This window comes from Neovison vison, chromosome 3 (assembly GCF_020171115.1).
Source record: "Neovison vison isolate M4711 chromosome 3, ASM_NN_V1, whole genome shotgun sequence".
Taxonomy (NCBI): Eukaryota; Metazoa; Chordata; class Mammalia; order Carnivora; family Mustelidae; genus Neogale; species Neogale vison.
Window position 1 is genome coordinate 171407045 of NC_058093.1, and position 15250 is coordinate 171422294.

Genomic DNA, 15250 nt, shown 5'->3' on the forward strand with positions numbered 1-15250 from the left:
AGCAATTCAGCAGCGTGGCAGGATACAAAGTCAATGTGCAGAAATCAGTGGCTTTCTTATACACTAACAAGGAAAATACAGAAAGGGAAATTAGAGAATCGATTCCATTTACTATAGCACCAAGAACCATAAGATACCTGGGAATAAACCTAACTAAAGAGGTAAAGGATCTATACTTGAGGAACTATAGAACACTCATGAAAGAAATTGAAGAAGACACAAAAAGATGGAAGACCATTCCATGCTCTTGGATCGGAAGAATAAACATCGTTAAAATGTCTATACTGCCTAGAGCAATCTATACTTTTAATGCCATTCCGATCAAAATTCCACCGGCATTCTTCAAAGAGCTGGAGCAAATAATCCAAAAATTTGTATGGAATCAGAAGAGACCCCGAATTGCTAAGGAAACGTTGAAAAACAAAAATAAAGCTGGCGGCATCACCTTACCTGATTTCAAGCTTTATTACAAAGCTGTGATCACCAAGACAGCATGGTACTGGCATAAAAACAGACACATAGACCAGTGGAACAGAGTAGAGAGCCCTGATATGGACCCTCAACTCTATGGTCAATTAATCTTCGACAAAACAGGAAAAAATATACAGTGGAAAAAAGACAGTCTCTTCAATAAATGGTGCTGGGAAAGCTGGACAGCTATATGTAGAAGAATGAAACTCGACCATTCTCTTACACCGTACACAAAGATCAACTCAAAATGGATAAAAGACCTCAACGTGAGACAGGAATCTATCAGAATCTTAGAGGAGAACATAGGCAGTAATCTCTTCGATATCAGCCACAGCAACTTCTTTCAAGATACGTCTCCAAAGGCAAAGGAAACAAAAGCGAAAATAGACTTCTGGGACTTCATCAAAATCAAAAGCTTCTGCACAGCAAAGGAAACAGTCAAAAAAACAAAGAGGCAACCCACGGAATGGGAGAAGATATTTGCAAATGACAGTACAGACAAAAGGTTGATATCCAGGATCTATAATGAACTCCTCAAACTCAACCCACACGAAACAGACAAACACATCAAAAAATGGGCAGAAGATATGAACAGACACTTCTCCAATCAAGAAATACAAATGGCTATCAGACACATGAAAAAATGCTCATCATCATTAGCCCTCAGGGAGATTCAAATTAAAACCACATTGAGATATCACCTTACACCAGTTAGAATGGCCAAAATTAACAAAACAGGAAACAACATGTGTTGGAGAGGATGTGGAGAAAGGGGAACCCTCTTACACTGTTGGTGGGAATGCAAGTTGGTGCAGCCTCTTTGGAGAACAGTGTGGAGATTCCTCAAGAAATTAAAAATAGAGCTTCCCTATGACCCTGCAATTGCACTCCTGGGTATTTACCCCAAAGATACAGATGTCGTGAAAAGAAGGGCCATCTGTACCCCAATGTTTATAGCAGCAATGGCCACAGTCGCCAAACTATGGAAAGAACCAAGATGCCCTTCAACGGATGAATGGATAAGGAAGATGTGGTCCGTATACACTATGGAGTATTATGCCTCCATCAGAAAGGACGAATATCCAACTTTTGTAGCAACATGGACGGGACTGGAAGAGATTATGCTGAGTGAAATCAGTCAAGCAGAGAGAGTCAATTATCATATGGTTTCACTCATTTGTGGAGCATAACCAATAGCATGGAGGACAAGGGGCGTTAGAGAGTAGTAGGGAATTTGGGTAAATTGGAAGGGGAGGTGAACCATGAGAGACTATGGACTCTGAAAAACAGTCTGAGGGGTCTGAAGTGGCGGGGGGGGTGGGAGGTTGGGGTACCAGGTGGTGGGTATTATAGAGGGCACAGCTTGCATGGAGCACTGGGTGTGGTGAAAAAATAATGAATACTGTTTTTCTGAAAATAAATAAATTGGGAAAAAAAAAAAAAAAACCTGCCATATCTCCCCATTTCACTTGAAACACAAGTCAAAGTCTTTTAGATGATCTAATTTTCCCCCTCCTCCTCTTACCTCTCTGATCTTTTTTAAAAAATTATATTCTACTTCAATCAGCCTCAGTTTCTCAATCTACCCACTTTAGGTTCCTTGTTCTAGCTCTCCCGTCTGCTTGGAATGCTCATCCCCAGATAACACTCAGCTATCTCATTTCCTTCAAGTCCTTGCTTTAGTTTTACTTCCCCATCAGTGCCTACCTCGAACATGCTCTTTAAAATTGTAACCTCTTGGAGTGCTTGGGTGGCTCAGTTGGTTGAGTGCTGGACTCCTGGTTTTGGCTCAGGTCATGATCTCAGTGTCGTGAGACTGAGCCCTGCATTGGCTCTGCACTCAGTAGAGATTGAGATTCTCTCCCTCTCCCCACTCCCTGCTTATGCTCTCTAAAATAAACAAAATCTTGAAAAAAATAAAAAAATATAATTGTAACCTTGTTCCCACACCTTCGGTACTCCTGTTCCTTGTTACTCTGCTCTGTTTACTTTACCCACAGTATTTTTGGCTTTCAAACTTAGTATATAATTAATTTGTCTGTTGCTGACCTGCCAGAATGTAAGCTCTAAGAGGATAAAGAATCTTTGGCTCACTGATGCATCAAGTATCTACAACAGTGGGCACTTGGTACATACTCAATAAATACTTGTTAAATGAATGAATATGAGGGGTTCCCAGATTCTATTAGAAAAATAAATTTGTGCTGATCTAGGCATGTATTTTTGCCCAACTCAATTCTAAGACCAATGACACCTTAAAACTAGGTTTGGACCGAATTGTGGTTATCAAGTAAACAGTTAATTAACTTGAACTCAATTGACTTTCCCATGTGAAATGATTACTGATCTTATTGGTCAATTCTTTTTTTTTTTTTTTTTTAATAATTATTGTTCAATTCTTCCCAGTCTGTCAGGCATTCAAGGCTTTATGTGATAAAACCAGTCTATCTATTATACTTATTATCAATTTGTAATACTATTTCTAAAAAAAGAAGCAAGGAGAATTTTATAAACTATGACCAACAGAGATTTTAAAAAATTACAATATTAATTTTTCCTAATACAGATTTATATCTTAATTTCCTGGATATCAGTAGCCTATAATCCTATATTCTATACTGAGGAAAATCTTCAGAGCTAATATCTACTTTTTACTGTTTTATTGTGGAAAAATAGAGTAAGTTAAGGTCATATGAGAAAGCCTTATAAATTAATGGAGTGTAAAATCTATCTGACCTTGCCTTAACCAATCATGTCACAGGCTATCTGCCTATTAGTCATGAAAATTCAACCTGGAACATGAATGAGTCACAAGAAATTGATTTCCTGGCAGAGTCAACCTATAAGTAGTGGGGTTCACAAAAGGAAAATAAAAACAAAGCCTAAAAACCCTAGATCTAATTAAAGGTGTCTAAACCAGTACAAGTAAATTAAGTACTGATTTTGTCTTTTTTTGTCATAAAAGGGAAATTCGAAAAACCAAAACAACTTCCATGTATTAACCAAGTCTCTTCTTTAAAGCATTAGTCTCACTAATTTTTGAGAAACGTCAGAAGTTCATGCTATAGCTTTAGTTATTATGCACACTGGTCTACTTTCTTTCACTTTTCTAACAGTACAAGAGTAAAATTTTTTTGATTGTGTGTTTTATTTGTTGGCCTTCCCTTAAATTCCTTTCAAAACAACTTAAATTGTTTTTTTTCTTAAGACCTATAAAGATTCAGGGTCTCACTCTGTAAGAAGAGTCTACAAAAAAGTCTTTTAACATTCAGCTTTTCTCCTCTAAAGAACTTAGTTAAAACATGATTTAAACTTAACAAAGCAGTTATAGCCATCAAGTTTACTTAAACATTCTGATTTTCAAAAAAAGGAAAAGAACCCTAAAACACAAACTAGTGAGTCTGCTACCCTGATCTCTTAGAACCAGTATGTACTTATAATATTCATAATTCAAGTAAGACTAATTTTAATTCTGAGGAATGTTTTATTGTATATGAAGCTCTCACAGGAAGGCATGTGACAATGATTCTCTTGATATCATCTCCTGAAGAATGATAATGAAGGAAATATGTAGTAGTATGCCTCAGGGTTCCATCCTCAGGCAGATTTTGCTCAACATTTTTTAAATGATTTTGATGAAGGGCCCTAATGGAATATTCATCAAATTTGTCAAAGACATAAAGCTAAGAATAAAAGCTAACTTAATACATGGCAAGAAAAAAAATCAACATATGAAAGACCCCCCAGAGGTTGAAACAATGGGCCAAATCTAACAAAATAAAATAGAACAGGTTAAATGTGAGATTATAAGCCTCAATGAACTGAGTCAGAAGAGAGAGAATCCAGGCTCTGCCACCTACACAGGCAGATAACCTTTGGAGGATGCTTTAGCACGAAACTACAGAAAGGTTATACAAACTCTGAAGTGAGGAAGACCTGGATTCAAATGCTAGGTCTGACACTTATCAGTCACGGTGGATAAGTCAATTAACCCTTCTTAACCTTGGTTACTGTGTCTATAAAGGAAAGCTGTGAAAAGTAATATATGTAAAGATGAAATCCAATGCTCTTATTTACTTTTTTAAAGATTTTATTTATTTGACAGAGAGACACAGCAAGAGAGGGAACACAAGCAGGGTGAGTGGCAGAGGGAAAAACAGGCTTCCCACCGAGCAGGGAGCCTGATGTGAGGGTTGAACCCAGGACCCTGGGATCATGACCTGAGCCGAAGGCAGACGCTTAACAACTGAGCCACCCAGGTGCCCCAGTAGTGCTCTTCTTTTAAAATGAAGGCAGCTAAATGGTATAAGGTTTCTTTGACAATCTACTATGAAGCTATGACTCCTTTTTTTTTTCCCCCTAAAGATTTTATTTATTTATTTGACAGACAGAGATTGCAAGTAGGCAGAGAGGCAGGCAGAGAGGTGGGGGGGGAAGCAGGCTCCCTGTTGAGCACAGAGCCTGATGCCAGGGCTCAATCCCACAACCTCTGGGATCATGACCTGAGCCGAAGGCAGAGACTTTAACCCACTGAGCCACCCAGGCGCCGCAAAGTCATGACTCTTAAGTCCTGTATTTTTATCTAAAACAACATATCTACAAGTAGAGGATAGGAAAGACTCTGGCTTTAAGGTTTTAGTCACAGTAAGACCAATAAGAATCAACCAATAATATTTATGTGCTGTGACCACATTAATATAAGTAGAAAGATACAAAAAATGGAGAGAGCAAGATTGCTCTATTAGTCAGACCATACCTAGAATATGGAGTACTTTTCTTTCTTTCTTTTTTTTTTTTAAGAGAGAGAATACATGCGCGTGCATGGTGAGGAGGAGGAGAGGGAAGGAGAATCTCAAGCAGACTCTCCACTGAGCACAGAGCCCAACACGGACCTTGATCTCTGGACCCTGAGATCATGACCTGAGCCACAATCAAGAGTGGGACACTTGACCGACTGAGCTACCCAGGTGACCCTAGAATACTGAGTTCTTAGTTAGGATAATGACAAACTAAAACGTTAAAGAGAAATGGTTTTTGAAGTCTTGAAGTAATGCCTCCTGAGGAACAGTTTAAGAACAGAGGATATTTACCTTCAGGAAGAGTAAGACTCAGGAGGGCCCTGACAGTTGTCTTCAAGAATGTAAAAAGTGGCTCAGTGGTTTAAAGCCTCTGCCTTCAGCTCTTGATCCCACGGTCCTGGGATCGAGCCCCCCGTCAGGCTCTCTGCTCGGCGGGGAGCCTGCTTCCCTTCCTCTCTCTCTGCCTGCCTCTCTGCTTACTTGTGATCTCTGTCTGTCAAATAAATAAAAAAATAAAATCTTAAAAAAAAAAAGCAAAAAGTAGAAGAGGGGGTAAAACTTGTTTCAGATGCTCACAGAAAGCAAAACCAGAATCAACAAATAACCTGTAAGTGGACTGAATTCTACACAAACTTGGAAAGAACTTTCTATTAATATCTCACTAGAATTAAACAGGTTTGAGAGACTAAAATTGCAGTGGAAGTGTTCAAACAATGGTTATTTGTTAAGAAAATTATATAAGGAATTCAATTTGGAAAAAAGTGAAAATGAAACGAATATTACAGTCCTTGAATGTCTAAACTGCTTTGACCTTCACTGATTCAGTATATCCATTTCCTAAAACACAGAGAGCCATGACCTCAACACTTAGCTTATTTATTGCTTTCTGTGACTGGCAGAGTTGAATATACGTATATGCATACACACACACAATTTTTAAAACTTTAAGACAGCAGATTTTTTCTGAATAACTTCTTACTACAGTGTCACTAAATAACTGTCCTACCATATAAGTTATCTGTAACATTTAAACCAGCTTAGGTCAGAATTACTGGATTTAACAAGCAGAGGTGTAAGTCAAATGTTTTATCTAAGTGAACGTTCAGAGGGATTTTAGGCACTGACAGCATAATGTTACAGTGGTTTAGGGAGTCAAAGAAAAAAGATACTACTTGCCATTTTTTTAAACTGCCAAGCAAAAGTATATTTGTTTAAGGAGAGCAAGCTACAAAAGAGGTTGGCTTATGAGAATAACAACTACCTTAAACTTCAGAAGAGAACTTAAAGGCACAATAGATAAGCCCCTACACTGTTCTGATTCAGACATGTCTGAAATAAAAGATGCATACTTCGAAGCTCATGCATATAGTTACTCTTTACTGTAATTTCAAACTTTAGTTTTTATTTCTTTTCTAAAATATCAGTGAGCTTTAACAGAAAAACCTGTGACTTTCAGAACACTAAAAGTAAACTAATTCTGAGTGAATTTGAATTCATATTTCACCAAGAAAATGATATTGTCCAGTTTCAATTCACTTTATGTACCTTGGTTTTGGAAGCGTTTATGTTTCTAATCCCATATTAACCTCTACATGTTCATTATCTTATCTTTGATATTCATAAATACCAAGGCTGAGGTGTTCAGAATGCCATAAGCTACATGTAAATCACTTCACAAACCATTAATTAATGTAGGCCAACAATCACTTATCTGCAATCTTTGGAACCAGATGTGATGTGGAATTCAGATTTTTTTTAACACAATGGGTAATATGGAGCACATACAGCTTATTACAGAACCCCTCCAGGGAAGCCTGAGGTATCATCCTGTAGTGGGGTACATTGCCATTTTTACAGCAAAGCACAGGAATGCTCACGTGAGGTGGGATTGATAAGGACTATATAAATAGCATCCTGTGAGTTGGGGTGAGGTTAGGTTGTAAATACCATTAAGAAAAAAAAAAAAAACACTTTTGGGTTTTAGAATCATATATAAGAGATTGTGGATGTATGTTCTAGCTTACATCAATGTGTGGTAGGAATAAAACTGGAAAGTGTTGACATTTTCATACATGCATGTTTGATAATCTCAGTCTGATCCCACAGCCTTCTTTCTTCACCTGCCATTCCCCTTCAAAACTCCCTTCACTAATATTTAGTGGACTGATAAAATGGGAGGATTATGAAAATCCTATTGGATATCCACTACTTAAAAGTATATACTGATAAATATGTTTTATTCCACATATAAGATATGTTTATACATAAGACAGTAACTATTCTAAAGCCATAATAATGTGTCATACCCACATAGTTTACCAAAGATTTTGTAGATTTCTGCTCAAATGCAATAGAATCTTTAAGATCCCTATAAAACCACAGAGACTATTCTGAATTCTAATTCTTAAAAATATTTCATAAGTTTTATATAAATGGGAACTAAGAACTGGCCATATCTCAGCTCTGTGACAGATTCTTTTTCTGAGATACTGTTGAATAATGGAAAAATCAGAGGGGTTTAAGTCAAAAGATAGGGGTGGGAGTGATAGACTTATTTACCTGACTAGCTGTGAGACAATGGCAAGTTAATTGACTTCTGTGAACTTTGGCTTCCTTGTCTACAGAAGCAGAGATAATAAAAACTTGTAGAATCATAGTGAGGATTAGAAATAATAAACAATGCACAAAGAAGAGTAAAGTACGCAGAATACAAGTTATTATTTTTATTCTGTGTGAGAAATGGGAGAAGAGGATCAGAAAAAGTAAGAAGTTCTCCACGTCTGCAAAGTGTGTAAGAGGAGAAAGTTATTCAGATTGCTTTTATGAAGCTTTTGGGTCAGGGCTGAAAACTCATATATTTATTTAAAATATAAGTATTGGGGCACCTGGGTGGCTTGGTCATTAAACGCATGCCTTCAGCTCAGGTCATGATCCCAGGATCCTGGTATTGAGCCCTGCACTGGGCTCCCTGCTTGGCAGGAAGCCTGCTTCTCCCTCTCCCACTCCCCCAGCTTGTGTTCCCTCTCTGTGTCTCTGTCAAATAAATAAAATCTTAAAAATAAATAAATAAATAAAATATAAGTATTTCGGGGCATCTGGGTGACTCAGTTGAGTGTATGACTCTTGGTTTTGGCTCAGGTCATGGTCTCAGAGTTGTGAGATTGGGCCCCACTTTGAGCTCCCTGGAAACTGCCCCTCACCCTGGCTCATGCTCTCTCTCTCTCTTTCTCTCAAATAAATAAACAAATCTTTAAAAAAATAAAATACAAATATTTCAAATAAATAATTATAAAAATTAAAATGTTTTACATTAATTTTTTTCTTTATATACACATTAACCTAATAGATACATATACACTCTTCATGTGTACTCCCAAAAGAGTGATTTTCTTTATGATATTGCAGAAAACTGTACCATTTTTAAAAATGAAACTTGCAACTCTTAATATCTTCAGTTTGTATAGCTAAGTATAATAAAGAAAGAAAATTTAAGGGAAAATATTCAATTTTCTGTTGCAATTAAGTAGGAGATACTTACTCAATTTTCTGTTGCAGCTGTTCAGAAAGCTTTTTATTTTCTTCCTGGAGAGTATTCTTTTCATTCACTTAAATATAATATGAAAAACAAGCACATATATGTTAGGTTTTTTCAATAATATCAGTAATTATGGAGAAATTAGGATTTCTAATTCTAAGCCATAATGTTAGTCAGAGTTAATGCTACTGTGCAAGACTAATCTGTTACTTAGTAGTGATCACTACATCGCATATTGTGCCAGTTCTATGTAACTGATTAACTGATAATTTTATTTTATGCTTGTGGGCAAAAAAGAAAAAGTACTTCATGTCCTGGGGAGTACGGTTTAATTATTCTACTGAAGTCAAGAGGGCATTCCCTCTGTTACTCAGTCCTACTAATTCCAAATACCATTTTAGTAAAAGACCTTTATCTTAAAATAAATCTGATATTAAAAGTAAAATAACACCAAAGAGCAGTATAATTTTTATAACATTAGCACATTTAAGTCAAATTCTCTTCCTTAATTATACCCTGTTCCATAATTACAGCATCAGTAATTTAAATATATCCACTGAAATAGTATTTATTTGAATCTACCTTGATTAAATTTTCCTGTCTGTGTTTATTTAACTTAGAAAGCAGAAACTCAATTTTGGGCCAAATTTCTACTTCAGTCAGCACAAAAATAGATACTTTATATATACATATAGTATACTTTATATATATATATAGTATACTTTTGTATGTCACTAGCTACACATGTACTTTCCTAGGAGGAATATCCAAGAGCTCACAGTAAATATGACTAATCTCTAGAAATAAAGTTAATCATATTCTAAACATTTGTTAATAATTTAGTGGCTTATGAATATAAACATAATTTCCTTCATTGAGTAAATAAAACTTTTTTGGCTATCTATAATTATATGAGGCTACTAAACTACCTTCTATGGAGGATCTTAAAAAAATTGATATGGACAGTGTCTAGAGAAAAGTATAGCCTAATGAGGGACCAGATATTACTTAAACGTATTCTATACTGTTGAAAGCAAGAAGGACGTTATAGAGGTACAGAACTAAAGGAAATTTCAAGGAGAAACAGGTTACTTTGGGTTCTTGAGAAGATGAGGAAAGGATTCATCAAAGACAGGAAAACTGAACCAGAGTTTTCTGGTTTTTTGTTTTGTTCCGTTTTTTTTAAAGATTTATTTATTTGAAAGAAAGAGATCTTGAGTGGGGGGAGGGGCAGAGGGAGAAAAATCTCAAGTAGATTTCCTGCTGAGCATGGAGCCTGACATGGGGCTCCATCTTATGACCCTGAGATCATGACCTAAGCCGAAACCAAGAACGGGACTCTTAAGTGACTGAGCCACACAGGCACCCATGGACAGAGTTCTATGCAGAAAAGTAATGAAGCAAAGTTAGAAAAAAAGATTGGGTATAACAACAAATGGTAGGAAGTCTTCAAAATCAGGTTAAGTAATCTGAACTTCATTTTGAAAGATTACCAGGTTTTATTTTTCATAGCTGAATGATGGGAAGATTGGTTTGTTAGTATGTACAGCCTATACCAAGGTGAGAAAAAAAAGCACTGACAAGTCAGGTGATCCTTAAAATATGAAATGAGTATTTGGACTAATGTGGAAGGTACAGAAATAGGAATTGAGCACAGGCAGAAGAGCTATTACAGATGCAGAATCAGTAATTATTTGGCAATTCATCCTCTCTAAGGTGAGAGAAATCAAAGATGACCTTAAATTTCTTATAAAGATGGTTTTACTTGACTCTCCCTCTCCAAACGCCAATGAAATGACAAAGCAACTCTAACAATAAGTCAACTGCAATACTGACAAGTCAAAATGGTTGCCACCAGCAGATCAGAACTAAGAAAAATTCACTAACGTTTTAAAAATAGATAGACTCAGACTGATGGTAAAATCTAACCAAAGAAAAGGCCTTTTAAAAAGTGAGCCTTTTCCTCAGAACATCACATTAATTCCAGTATAGGCAGAATTCCAGAAGTTGCTGAATGAGCAAACAGTTGCCCTTATGCTAAAGTCATGAGAATAGATTTCCAGAAGTATTAACATTGGAGCGTCCATTAATAAATTCTGAGACAAGGAGATCAGGGCAGTAACTTACAGTAATCACTACAGAAGGCACTCCCAGAAGTGCCTAGAAGACAAACTATCCATATACCCTACAGAAAATCTCTCCGATCAAGTTCCCTTTTCTCCTACACTCTGCCATTGAAGTAGGGCTCCTGTAAACCAGAACCTGCACTCACTGTTAGTAAAGTAGGCATTCTTCCTTGAGCTAAAGAAGTTAAGTCTACATTTAACAAAAGCATTAATTTAGAGACATCTATAATTATAAACAATTAAGGGTCAAAAAGCACATAAAAAACTTAAAAAACACTATTTTTTTAAAAAAGAACTAAAAACTGGGACTCCTGGGTGGCTCAGTCAGTTGAGTGTCTGACTCTTGTTCAGCTCATGATCTCAGGGTCATGGGATTGAGCCCTGTGTGGGGCTCCACACTCAGCACAGAGTCTGCTTAAGAGATTCTCTCTCCCTTTCCCTCTACTTCTTCCCTCCCCCAGCTCTCTCTTTCCCTCTTTGTAAAATAAATAAATCTTTAAAAAAAGAAAAGGAATTAAAAACCAGTGGAAAAAAAAATTAGCCTCTGGATAAGTAGTTTTAATATAGGAAACAAAAGATATCTGATGACATCTTCAGATTTCAAAGGCTGATAGATTCATTAAAAACAAGCAACATTAAGTGGGTAGGAGAAGAATCCATGAAACAAGATGGGATAGGGAGGGAGACAAACCATAAGTGACTCTTAATCTCACGAAACAAACTGTGGGTTGCTGGGGGGAGGGGGGTTGGGAGAAGGGGGGTAGGGTTATGGACATTGGGGAGGGTATGTGCTTTTGGGTAAATTGGAAGGGGTGGTGAACCATGAGAGACTATGGACTCTGAAAAACAATCTGAGGGGTTTGAAGTGGCAGAGGGGTGGGAGGTTGGGGGTACCAGGTGGTGGGTATTATAGAGGGCACAGCTTGCATGGAGCACTGGGTGTGGTGAAAAAATAATGAATACTGTTTTTCTGAAAATAAATAAATTGGAAAACAAACAAACAAACAAACAAGCAACAGGTGGCCATGAAAGAAACAAAGGTCATAATCATTAAAAGCATAATAAGTGGGATGAAAACAGACTAAATGTGAATGAAGACAGAATATCTACCTAAGGAACGCACAAAATTCAGCATAAGAGGATAAAGTTACAAAGTGTAAAGAAATATTAGACAGAATGGGAGGACCTGGCATCTTAATAATATGTGTTCCAGAAAAAGAAACAGAGAGAATGGAAAGGGATACTTAAAAAAAGCAGAAAAAAAAAACCCTTCTTGGGCTAAGTAAACACTTGAGGATTGATGGATGAATTAGATATTCTTTTTTTTTTTTTTTAAAGATTTTATTTATTTATTTGACAGAGAGAGATCACAAGTAGCAAAGAGGCAGGCAGAGGGGTAGGGTGGGGTGGGGAAGCAGGCTCCCTGCCAAGCAGAGAACCTTACTGGGGCTGGATCCCAGAACCCTGGGATCATGACCTGAGCTGAAGGCCAAGGCTTTAATCCACTGAGCCACCCAGGTGCCCCTGAATTAGATATTCTAACAGTGATCTTGCTATAAAATAACTAGAACCTACAGAAAAACGTAATTTTTACTAACTGCTGAGCTCACAGGAATAGAAATGCAAGGGACTCCCACACCACTACCACAATCATCAACAAAAACAAAGTAAAACTCTGAGCTAAAACCAGAGCAGTGTAGGTAAGCAGATGCTGGTATCACAGCCCTGGTGGACGGACTGAACCTGAGATATCCAGTTTAAGCCCAAACTCCTGGAATGGATCCAAAGTAAACCTTATCCTTACCACTAGAGTCAGCAGAAGATAACTCCAATATGGATTCCCAAGTATTTCAGAATATAGAAATATCTTATGTAGTAATGAAATGGTTAAAGATTTAAAAGATGGAATGTCCAAAATGAACACACTAGAAGTGATTACAAAAAAGTGGGTAGGCAGACAAGGTTGAAATAATCTGAGCATCAATAATAATGATCATAACTGAGTGACACACATTCAATATATAAAATCCTATGGGTTTATTATACTCAAAAAAGAGAAAGCCCCACTTTAATCAAAAACAAAATGAAACATCACACACACACATAACCTATTTGTCACCACTGCCAGTAACTATTACAGAAGACCCTACTCTGAAAATTAGCAATTAAAGGGAGAAAATTAAGATGTACCATGCCTTTCTAGTAGGAACTATATTTCAAGGTAGCCAACAGTCCCAATTTATAAGGGTAAAATCCTATTTTCCGAAGAACACAGCTAATAAATGTAGAAAGAACAGACATGAAAATTTAGCATTTTATAATCTCTAAAGAATCAATTCAGGAAAGGCTCACCAGTAGATGTGAAAACCATTATGGAAAGACAGAAAGAATTAAAATTTTTGCAAGATTTCTTAGTATCACACAGCCACCCCCCCCCCCCCGATTACTTGGTGGAGAAAATGTGACTCTATTCTAATAAAGAAACATGGCTATCACCTTAACCCAGTGATCAATCTTAGAATCCCTAAGAGTGGAATAACCTGAAAATATCTGTCTCCTGATACGATGCAATATGAAGTAGCCAGCTTTAGTTATGAAGTACTGTTGTCAAAAAAATGTTTAATCTAGACCTAATCAAGCCTTCACATCCAGTATTTATTCAATAGGAAATAAAGGAACAAGATAAAATGTTAAAAAAAAATGCAGAAGGTGGCAAAATTTTAGGAAAATGACCCTACTTCAAGAAGCCAATGTTATGAGGGTGCCTGGGTGGCTCAGTTGGTTAAGCGTCTGCCTTCGGCTTCAGTCACGATCCTTGGGTCCTGGGATTGAGCCCTATGTTGGGCTCCCTTCTCAGTGGGGTGTCTGCTTTCCCCTTTTCTTCTGTTCCGCCCACCCACCGCTCATGTTGTCTCTTTCACTTGTGCTCTCTCTCTCTCAAATAAATAAAAAATCTTAGTAGAAGAATGAAACTCGACCATTCTCTTACACCGTACACAAAGATAAACTCAAAATGGATAAAAGACCTCAACGTGAGACAGGAATCCATCAGAATCCTAGAGGAGAGTATAGGCAGTAATCTCTTCGATATCAGTCACAGCAACTTCTTTCAAGATACATCTCCAAAGGCAAAGGAAACAAAAGCGAAAATAAACTTTTGGGACTTCATCAAAATCAAAAGCTTCTGCACAGCAAAGGAAACAGTCAAAAAAACAAAGAGGCAACCCACGGAATGGGAGAAGATATTTGCAAATGACAGTACAGACAAAAGGTTGATATCCAGGATCTATAATGAACTCCTCAAACTCAACACACACGAAACAGGCAAACATATCAAAAAATGGGCAGAAGATATGAACAGACACTTCACCAATCAAGACATACAAATGGCTATCAGACACATGAAAAAATGTTCATCATCATTCAAATTAAAACCACATTGAGATATCATCTTACACCAGTTAGAATGGCCAAAATTAACAAAACAGGAAACAGCATGTGTTGGAGAGGATGTGGAGAAAGGGGAACCCTCTTCCACTGTTGGTGGGAATGCAAGTTGGTGCAGCCTCTTTGGAGAACTGTGTAGAGATTCCTCAAGAAATTAAAAATAGAGCTTCCCTATGACCCTGCAATTGCACTCCTGGGTATTTACCCCAAAGATACAGATGTCATGAAAAGAAGGGCCATCTGTACCCCAATGTTCATAGCAGCAATGGCCACGGTCGCCAAACTATGGAAAGAACCAAGATGCCCTTCAACGGACGAATGGATAAGGAAGATGTGGTCCATATACACTATGGAGTATTATGCCTCCATCAGAAAGGATGAATACCCAACTTTTGTAGCAACATGGACGGGACTGGAAGAGATTATGCTGAGTGAAATAAGTCAAGCAGAGAGAGTCAATTACCATATGGTTTCACTTATTTGTGGAGCATAACAAATAGCATGGAGGACAAGGGGTGTTAGAGAGGAGAAGGGAGTTGGGGTAAATTGGATAGGGAGGTGAACCACGAGAGACTATGGACTCTGGAAAACAATCTGAGGGGTTTGAGTGGCGGGGGGGTGGGAGGTTGGGGTACCAGGTGGTGGGTATTATAGAGGGCACGGCTTGCATGGAGCACTGGGTGTGGTGAAAAAATAATGAATACTGTTTTTCTAAAAATAAATAAATTGAAAAAAAAATCTTAAAAAAAAATCTTAAAATAATTTTAAAATGATAAATGCATTGTGTATGAGGGTTCTTTACTATTCTCCCTTCCTTTCTGCATTTTTAAAATCATTTCATAAAAAAAAAAATAAAGAAGGGGGTGCCTGGC

The 15250-nt window shown here is 37.3% G+C and overlaps 1 protein-coding gene across 4 annotated transcripts in view; it reads right to left on the reverse strand.

Annotated features, from left to right (window-relative positions):
• Positions 1-15250, reverse strand: part of RBBP8 (RB binding protein 8, endonuclease) — a 115516-nt gene that overhangs the window by 42482 nt on the left and 57784 nt on the right. For all 4 annotated transcript variants that reach the window (XM_044243285.1, XM_044243284.1, XM_044243282.1 and 1 more), the window contains one exon: positions 8809-8875. In XM_044243285.1, the coding sequence (XP_044099220.1) occupies positions 8809-8875 (67 nt within the window). The remainder of the gene's footprint in view (positions 1-8808; positions 8876-15250) is intronic.